This window comes from Alligator sinensis, unplaced genomic scaffold (genome assembly GCF_000455745.1).
Source record: "Alligator sinensis unplaced genomic scaffold, ASM45574v1 scaffold745_1, whole genome shotgun sequence".
Lineage (NCBI taxonomy): Eukaryota > Metazoa > Chordata > Crocodylia > Alligatoridae > Alligator > Alligator sinensis.
This window is the reverse complement of record NW_005842119.1, coordinates 1,792,481-1,802,825: the sequence shown is the minus strand read 5'-3', so window position 1 is coordinate 1,802,825 and position 10,345 is coordinate 1,792,481. Positions and strand designations below refer to the sequence as shown.

The following is a 10,345-nucleotide window of genomic DNA, read 5'->3' as shown; positions in this document are numbered from 1 at the left end:
CGTGAAACTGGCTGTTCTAGTACAGAGCAAGAATTCTTCTGCCCCAGCCTACATTACATGCACTTGCCCTAGTCTGATTTGGGATGTGGGGGAGGTGGTCAGGTAGCTAGAGAGGATTACTCCTGGTTCTAGGTTCCCAGTGCGCCAGGTGCTCTGCGGGGTTGCCCAGTGTCTCAGCAGCTTTTAAACAGCGCTGTCCTCCAAGCCGCTTGGCAGTCGCATTCCATTTGTAGCAGTTTACCAAGCTTTGGGCATCCCAGGCTGATAAAATTTGGGCTGGGTGTGCATGGCTAGAGTGGTGTAATCCTGCGTTTGCATTCCTGGGATTTGTGCCCAAGGTCTCCACAGCTTTTAAACAGCACTTTTTCCCAAGCCACTGGTCCCTTTCATTCTATTCCTGGCAGTGGACATGGGGACCTTGGGCAGCACCCTGGGAACCCAGAAGCAGGAGAACATGGAATCAGGCTGGAAGGGACCTCCAGAGGTTATCTAGTCCAACCTTCTGCCTGAGGCAGGATCATCCCTACCTAAACCATCTATACAATCCATAATCTAAAGTCTACATATGATCGTCAACACACTCTACCCAGCTGGCAACCTCTTACCCCTACCCCAGATTGGCCTGGGATGCCCTAAAACCTGGTCAGTTCTCACCAGTGGAATGAAATTTGTAAGTAGTTTGGAGAAAAATGCTATTTAAAAGCAGTGGAGACCTTGGGCAGTCCCCAGAATACCCAGCTGCCTGGGAACCCAGAAACAGGCTCAAACAACGCCCCCCAACCCCCGCAACCATGGCCACTCCTAAAGAAACTCTTCTTGAATCAAAGACCTTGGACAGCTCCCTGGCCTGGAGCACAAAGCCCCTTGGAAGGGACAAGCAGGAGCAGAGTAGTTCCATCCATCTCTCCCTCTGAATCACCTAGCCATACCTTCACCCCCAAATCAGCCTGCAGTGCACTGAACCCTGGCACATTGCCAGGAATTCAAGTAAACTGCTTGATGACATTGGGTAAGTGCTCTTTAAGTAAGTGCTCTTTAAGTGTCACAGAGGCTCTGAGAGCTCCAGAGCACCCAGCTTTTGAGAATGCAGAAGCAGCATCATAGCTGCACCCCCCGACCCTTTCTTGCACACACACATACACCCAGACACCTCCAGTCAGATTTTGGTAATATGCAAAGATGGTCTTTATTGAATTCAGCTGCTGTCTATCGCGTGAGGTGTTCAAGAAGAGGCTGGGCAAGCATTGGCCAGGGATGATCTAGAAGTAGTTATGCCTATGCTCCATTATGGGTATTCCCCATACTTCTGGGCTTGGCTGGTTTCCATATGAGATTGAAAAGGAATTTTTCTCTTTCTGCTGCTGCAAGTGCTGGGTTGTTCTTTTTTTCCCGCCTTCCTCAGAAGCATCGGGGGTTGGCTGGAGCTATGGCTGGAGATTTCACGTGAAGTATGCCAGTGCTTATGCTGAGACTTAAACCCAGAGATTCCTGCTTATATATAGGGACCTACCAAATTTGCGATTTTTGTGGAAACTACAGAAGAGCATGGTCCCCATCAAAAAATGTGAAATCAGAGGGGAGGGGGAAGAGAGCTGCAAAAACAGAAAAAGATGGAAAGCCCTGGCACCTTGAAGCATACAGTAAGGAAAGGAGGGGCAGAGATTTTCATGGCAGGGTGCGACGGGCCACCCCCCCCATGCCTCTGGTTGGCTGAGGGCCCCTAGAAGTCCTGCCTCTCCCTGGAGATTGACAGGAGGGCAGAGGGAGGAAGGATTGCTTCCCATCCTGTGTTATATCTGATGAAAATGACCAGTGTTAATTTTGCTGTTTGGTTGAATTGTGAACTTTACTGAAGTCAAGGACAGCTGGACATGATGCCATATCGTATATTTTTGCTGTTGGATTCAGACAGGCATTTATTTATGATAGCCTAGTGGTTCACTTGGTTCACACTAAATGTGTGACCCCTCCCTCTTTTTTTTAACCCCATCATCTTTTCTGGAGTTTCAGGTTCTGTTTCTCAACTATTTACAGAGATGCTGTCCACTTAAAATTCACATTGCTCTGAAGTTTGTCTTGCATATTGTGATAGTACAAGGTACTGGAAGGAAAAAGGGAACTAGTATATAGTGATCAACCTTTCAGACAGCAAGCTGAAACGACCTAGCTCAAGTCAAAGATGGGCAGGCACTAGGACCTGGACACAATCACCGCTGTCCCAGCTTTAGCGAACCTCTTATTTGAGGGTCTCTGAACATTTTCAAAGGGTGGCAGAGTAAATAATGGATCATGAAGAAAGCGAAAAGTGCAGCATCTGATTTCAGGCCTCTTGAATTAGTTCCTTGTTTTCCTGTAAGGTTGCCATGCTTGTAAGTGTACAGTACAAGGAAGAGGTAAAATGTATAGAGTAGGAAAATGTGTCATACACGAACATACTTCTTATTCCATTAGGTAATTAATGTGTTTGATTTTGTGTTACTCTGATATTTTTGGTTGTGCATTATCCTCGTTGTCTTGCATTCTCTCCTTTTTTGATCAGTAATGTTCTAATGAACTACATGTAGTACATAATCAAATATCCTATATACATGCTCTAAGAAGTAAGAAATTTCCTAATTTTTGTTTGTTCTGCTGGCTTGGTCACAAAGCTTAAAATGTTGTACATGCAGACAAATACTTTAGATTTATTATGCCAAGACCTATTAATGTTATCAAGTTGCATTGAGCATAAGGAAAATTTATCATGTGATTTTTATGTTTAATTTTCTATCCTGGAAAAAGTGTATATCATATCTATAATATTTCAGGTTTTCTCAGTACATAAAAGAAGGTAGTAAAGTTAATAAAGCAAGCTCTTGAAAGAAGTCTTATTGTTATTTTTTAATTATCCAAGAATGAACATTAGTTTTATTACATTATTATTTATTCTGTAGGGTAAGTGTCCCGATGATGGATGGGATGAAAGTACCATTGAACTCTTTCTTCATGAACTTGCCATTATGGATAGCAACAATTTTCTGGGGAATTGTGGTGTGGGTGAGAGGGAAGGAAGAGTGGCATCAGGACTTGTTGCCCGTCGGCATTACAGGTAAATCGTTTAAGTTATTTTAATATGACTGTGTTATTGTTAAAGTCTTAAAACTGCTTATTGTAATGTATCTAGTTAGCTGTGATCTTGAAAGCTTTTAAAAACAAAATCTCATTATATGAAACATGTAATTTTCTGCATCAGCTTTTTCAGTAGTAAATCTTTGAGTAGTAAAGCATTGTGTGTAACAAAAGTATTATATCAGAGTGCAGCTGCACTTAGAAGTGCTTCCAAAGTGGAGCATTTCAGCTGCAGATAGATGTATAGACCTCTGCTGTGCCCCCTAGCTGCAGTGTTTTGTGGTCACTGTGACTGCATGAACTGGTATGGTCCCCAGCCAAGGGAACTGTGGTGACTTGAACCTTTTCTCCCACCAACTGCAGTGGATAGGGAGGAGCAGACTCAGTGTGACTCTGTAAACCCTGGCTATGTGTCTGCTTGCTTCTTCCCCTCTCCCCCATGGGAGGGAGGAGGCAGTTGGCAGGAACAGTGCCAATGTTAGTGTGTGCTCTTCTGTCTGCTCTGCCTCTTTTGTCTTGGAGCACCTCTCCCCCGACTCCTCACCCCCACCCTCCCCAGAACTGGGAGACCAGGTATGGAGAGAGATGTGGGGACTGGGAGCTGGAGAACAGGATTCCCAGTTCTGGCAGGGAGGGCCAGGGACCACCAGTCTCCTGGTTCCAAGCTATCCCAGTCCCACAAAGCCTCCAGTTTCCTGGTTCCAGACGTGGTGCTCTAGGACAGTGGAGATGGAGCTGACTGGAGAGCACTCACTCACACAGTGTACCACTGTTTTCATAGGGCGGGGGGCAGGGTGTGAGCGGAGCATCATGGGATGCTGGAGTTTTGAGCCTTCCCTTGTTGTGGTCTGTAGAGCATGTATGTATAACAGGAAGTGCTTCATTTTTAAGCGCTTCTAAATTTAGTAGTTTCCTTCAGGATTACTTTTGAAGTGCCTCTGCCATTTTTTGGAGCACTTCAAAGGGTATGTATATCTGTCTGTCTTGCTCTTTGAAATGCTTCAAATTTTACATCCCCTGTCCACATCCTAGAATATGTTGTTCCTTCCAGGTTATCCAGTTTTTCAGGTTCTGGTGTGACTGAAGTATAAGGAGCTTCACTTCTCCTTGCCCTCCCTTTCCTAAAGTACTACTCTGTGACTGGAAGCTGAATATATTGCAGGGAATTGAGTTGGCAACATCATTCAGCTGGACTGACAGCATCTGTCACCTTGGGTCCACTTAACCTATGGCTTCAGCAATGTGGGGGAGAGAATTCTAAGAGGAGGCATCAGTTCTATCTCTACTCAGCTTTTCTTGAAATAGATGGGTAATTTTGGGAGTGGGGCAAGCAAGTTGGTTTAAGAACCAACTCTTCTTTTCAACCCTGTTATAAACAAAATGAGTAGGCAGAGGGATCAAGGGACCCAAGCTATGGGAAGAGAGAAAAAGAATGTGTAGACTGAGAAAAGGCAGAGCAAGTAAGGGAGAGATATTAAGAGAACAGCAGGAGAAATGGGAACAAAACATTATTATATGCAAATTTATTTTACTTACCAAGCCAGTTAACTATTACCATAATTAAATTTGAAGCAAGAGAAAAACTTCATGGATAAAACCAGCTGCCTATAAGATTTGAATTTCATTCATCCCATCCACTTTTTAGAGAGTATATGTAGCTGGAGTCCAACTTGTTTGCAAGTCAAAAATGGAATTAAAGCTCTAAACCAGTAATTCTCAACCAGAGTGTCATCAGGTTGGGTTGAAGGTTGCTGTGAACTGTGAGGAGATAAGTGAAGTGTTAGGAGATAAGATAAACTTAGATAAACTTGGCAGATAAGTGCAGGCTCAGGCTTGTCCCTGCTTGGATGATCCCCCATCCCCATTGTCAAGCCCCTCTGCAAGGAAGTAAGCACTGCATTCTATAAATCAGTTTTTGAAATTGGATGCCATTCTATTCACAAAGGTTATGGAAGGTTTGTTCAAGTCTAAAAAGGTTGAGAACCACTGCTCTGAATGGATGTATATAGTCGTAGAGCATGCTTTAAGTAGCTGCTGCATATCACAGGTTTGTGAAGTTATATCTATAAGTGGGTAAGGGCCATATGATTCTTCAAGCTTGGAAGGTACTAAATAATGTTCCGTGTTGATAATTTTAATTTGAGTAGCATTGGAAAGATGCGGGAGTGAAAAGTGAGGTGGAACTAGACAGAAGCAGAGGAGATGGCAGATTGTGGGATGTGCAGAAATGAGAAGTAAAGAAGAAGAGGTAAAGCAATTCACTGCATTTATTTTTTTTTTAAATTTAAACCATGGCCTGGTTTTGTCTACCAGTGTAAAGTGTACCAGGACCTGGAGTGAACATATTTATAGCTATCAGTGTAACCGCATGTAGAAGGTGGCTATTGCAGTACCTTATCTATTTCCTGGGCAAGTAAGTGATTGCTTGCTTACTTTGAGCGAATGATTACTCCAGGCTAAGCTGCAAACACATGACATCTATACTTGTGTAACTTACACAGATATAATTTTACCTCTGATTCTGTTAGAGACAATATTACACCAGAATGGGCAAAATTACCCTGGTTCAGGAACTTATATCTGCTTTTTTTTAATGTCAGCATAAATTAGTTAAACGTTCCAATATCAGTGTGTCATCTCCTCAGCTCCCCGCTTGCCCTTGAGATATAACATGTTTATCAGGCAGCAGCGTTCCCTCTGAGCTGTGCGGTGTGCATGGCCGTTCAGGCGCACCTGGCAGCGCAGCATGAGTGTGCCTGCATGGCCGCACATGCCACACAGTTTAGAGGGAACGCTGTTAGGCAGAGCATTTGTATAATCCCATTGCTACATTGTACCTATTATACTACTGACTTTTGTTATTCTTTGCACAGTATTGCTGCTGAGTGTATAAAATATAGAAGCGTCTACAGTTAATCTGAGAAATATCATAGAGCTTTCTTAAGTAAATCTGCCTGTCACTAAACCAGTCCCTTCTATAGGCCTTCTGTTTATTTAGCGTGCTTAACAAGACCTTTTTGATGATTTTCTGTTCAGAATTGAGTACAATAGCCAGTCTTATGTTTCATGTTGTACAGAACATTATAATGAAATTCATTGTCTGATTTTACAAAAAACTAGAACTCTTGGTTCCAAAGTAATACTTTGCTGCGGCTAGTAAAGCGACCAAAACGCTGGCTTGCATCCATAGATGCTTCTCAAGCAAATCCCGGGACGTCATTCTCCCCTTGTACTCGGCCTTGGTGAGGCCGCAGCTGGAGTACTGCGTCCAGTTTTGGGCTCCACAATTCAAAAAGGATGTGGAGAAGCTTGAGAGAGTCCAGAGAAGAGCCACGCGCATGATCAGAGGTCAGGGAAGCAGACCCTACGATGACAGGCTGAGATCCATGGGGCTCTTTAGCCTGGAAAAACACAGGCTCAGGGGTGATCTGATGGCCACCTATAAGTTTATCAGGGGTGACCACCAGTATCTGGGGGAACGTTTGTTCACCAGAGCGCCCCAAGGGAGGACGACTAAGTTGAACGGTCATAAACTACTACAAGACCGTTTCAGGCTGGACATAAGGAAGAATTTCTTTACTGTCCGAGCCCCCAAGGTCTGGAACAGCCTGCCACTGGAGGTGGTTCAAGTGCCTACATTGAACACCTTCAAGAGCAAACTGGATGCTTATCTTGCTGGGATCCTATGACCCCAGCTGACTTCCTGCCCTTTGGGCAGGGGGCTGGACTCGATGATCTTCCAAGGTCCCTTCCAGCCCTAATGTCTATGAAAACTATGAAAACTTTTATTAGACCAAGTGGACAGTTGTTTGATTTTGGTATGCACTGGATAAGTTATTTTCCTAATACGATTATCAGGAAATATTGCTTTAGTACTTGACAGTTCTTGATGTATGTTTTCAATCTCTTTTGTTCAGGTTGATCCATGGAATCGGAAGGTCAGGTGATATTTCTGCTGTCCAGCCTAAAGCAGCAGGTTCTAGCCTTTTGAACAAACTTACTAATTTGATAGTTCTGGACATTATAAAGCTGGCTGGTAGGTGTGAAACCAATAACACTTCTCTTTTGTAGGTGCCTGTGTCAATTAGAAAATGCTTCTTATTAATCTCTAGTTTACTTCTTATGTGCAGGTGTCCGGACAGTGACCAGTTGTTTTGTGGTTCCTATGGCAACCGGCATGAGTCTAACCCTTTGTTTCTTAACACTACGGCACAAGAGACCAAAGGCAAAATATATTATTTGGCCACGTATAGACCAGAAATCTTGCTTTAAATCTATGATAACTGCAGGTAAGGGGATAAACTGACCGTGTAATACAGAATTTGCGTGCATACTGTACGTGTTTATACCTTCCTTTTAATAGTGGTCCTGGATTTGTACACATGTTCTCCAGCAACAATCAGATAAATGGAAATAAAAAGCAGAGATGTTTAAACATAGTAATCATCAGAAGATATTATGACTGTGTAGAGACGCAAAGTATATATACTTGGGGACAAGTTAAGCATACTAATTTTATATGGGAGAGGAAGAGCCTAAGGCAGGGGGGGGCAAAATGCAGCCCACAGGCTGCATGGGGCCCACCAGGCCCTTCTATCCAGCCCGTGGGGCCCCTAAAAAATTTAGAAAATTAATATTTATCTGTCTCTGGCTGCCTGTTATGCAGCCCCCAATGGCTTGCCAAAGCCCAGTAAGTGACCCTCTGCCTGAAATAATTGCCCGCCCCCGGCCTAAGGGGAGTCTTAACTGATCTGTTCAGAACTCTGAAAATTTAAACAAGATTGATGTCACAAAAGCATCAAAGGAATGATGGGCTTCCAAGGGAAAAAAAAAAGCTGCCAGTATTGGACAGGTAGGATTTCACAATTGGATGTGGCCATTTTTACTCCTAGATTACAGACCAAAAGCCAGTCAAGAGTGACTATAAGTCATTTCACTTTGAGTTGTGTGGTTCAAGTTCTTTAGCTGGTGGCCTGTATCAGAATTTGATCCCTGCATGTCAATCTTGAGGGACAAGGTTGGATTGAGAAAGAGAAACATGTGTGACTGGTGCCATGCCATGGCTTTCCTGGGGGTATGAGGGTGCCTGTGTTTCATCCAGCCAATCTGGCACCTCTCTAATGATTTTAAGAGTGGATCTGGAAGCACCCACACAGTAGTGTAAATCTACTCATTGACTGCACTGCAGGGAGAATTAGGCTGATGGGAATCAATAGAAGAGACTTTACAGATATGGAAATTAATGTGCAAAATAAACTGCCAGAAATAGGAGCTAGGAAAATAAAAATTAATTAAAAATTAATGAAAGATGGGGTACAAATGCTACAAAAATAGATATTCTAAGAAGATTATATGACTTTCATCCATAAGAGAAAGTTTCTCTTGAGGGTAGTTGTTCAAATGATTTTACTCATTTTATTTGCTGAGTATCGTTCAGCAAAAAAAATGATGGAAAGTCTTTGTTGACATTTTAAACCTTTATTATACAAATATTAACAACAAATGGTAGAAGTGCAAAGTTATACAGTCATCTCTGGGCCTGAGCATGAAATGCTTGTCAGCAGTAAAAAACACTGTCACTGGAGATTGAAACCTCCTTTCCCTATGCCCTTCATAGGGTTACACATATATGACTAGCTATCTGTCTTCCACCCCGCAGAATGTACCCTTGATGGCCCAGTGCTACACAACATGGTCCACATTTTGTCACAAGACGAATTGTCCAAATTCAAGTGTGACATGTGCCTAGGCCAGGAAATGGACGAGTTGGAGGGTGTCATCGGAGCTGGGCCCTGCAAGCCTGTTTCTGCGGCTTTTCAAAGTTGCCATCTTGGCCTGGCTCAGCAAGAAATTGGCCAGGCAGATCATACTCCCCTTGGCTGCTCAGTATGGTGTAGAGAAGATGTACAGAGTCTTGGAGTAGTCCAAGGCCAGCATGCCAAAGAAGGTGCTGAGGACAGCAAAGAGTGGCTCCATGTCCTCCTTGCAGAAAGGGAAGGCCTCCGAGGCTGCCAGGTCTTAGTGGCAGACAAAGGCCCCATGATTAGAACCCCATGCAGCAGCAGCCACTGGAGGTCACCAATTCTCTTGACAGTGGGTAGTTGTACAGGTGCACCGGGCTGTGTGGATTTGCTGTAGTATTGCTGCCACTAGGCACAACCTCCAAGGACAAAAAGCACAGAAAATTGTGATGAATTTTCTCTTCATCTATTTAACAGACAACAGGAGGAGGTTTAAAAACAGGGCAAATAGTTCACCAGCTTTGCTTATCAGATACACTGTATACAAGTAGAACATATTGAAAACAGTAAAGTTGCAATTTTAAAACATTACAAGTTAATAATAGCAGTCTTATCACACAGCCCTTATATAGTTAATGTACATAATCATGCTTTTTAGTAACTGTATAGATTTTAAATATCAGCATCTGCTCTGTAGCAGCTCAGATAGTGGTCAGCTATAAAATGAAAACAAATTTATGGAAGCAAATTTAAGCTACTTAAATGTGTTAAAATTAGGGATGCACCAATAGAGATTTTTGCGGCTGATACCAGTGGCACTGATACCAGTGGCTGATTTTTAACGAGCCTTATCAGCTGATACCAATTCAATTACCAATATGCAGCCGGGCAGCTTGGAGAGCAACATCCAGCTGGTAAGTCTGTTGTGGGGGAGGGAGTGAGTGGGGAGGGAAAGGGGCATGGTGGGGAGGCTGATCAAGGCCCCCACGGTGAGGGGGGGAGTGGAGCAGAGGCAGGTGCTGCACAGCTGGGGCAGGGTGCGGGACAGAGCCACGAGTGGCGGAGCTGTGGAAGGGGAACAGCTTCCGCTGCTGCACACACCCTGGAAGGCATAGGGGCATGTGCCCCTGGATCTATGCACGGGGCGAGGGTGGGTTGCTGCTGCAGGCTGGGGCCAGGGCAGCACTGGGCTCTTCCCGGCGGGGGGCTGGGTTGCACTCAGGGAGGGTGGCAGCGGTGCTGGGAGGGGACCTACTGGGGGTGGGCTGCAGCCACCCCAAAATTTACCATAACCCCTTCACAGCACCACTGCCACCTGCCCCAAGTGCAGCTCGGCCCAGTCCCCAACCAGGAAGAGCCTGGCACAGCACCTGGCCCCAGCCCACAGTGGCAGCCTGCCCTCACCCTGTGTGCAGATCTGGCGGCACATGCTCCCCATACCTCCCAGGGTGCACGCAGTGGCAGGTGCCACCCCCCCGCCCCGTCACCCCCAGACG

At 44.6% G+C, this 10,345-nt stretch overlaps 1 protein-coding gene across 1 annotated transcript in view; it reads left to right on the top strand.

The window, feature by feature from the left end:
* SEPSECS (Sep (O-phosphoserine) tRNA:Sec (selenocysteine) tRNA synthase) overlaps positions 1-10,345 on the top strand; it is a 52,981-nt gene that overhangs the window by 3,559 nt on the left and 39,077 nt on the right. Inside the window, 3 exon segments of the mRNA XM_014520466.2 lie at positions 2,906-3,088; positions 7,026-7,144; positions 7,239-7,397. Coding sequence (XP_014375952.2) covers positions 2,906-3,088; positions 7,026-7,144; positions 7,239-7,397 — 461 coding nt within the window.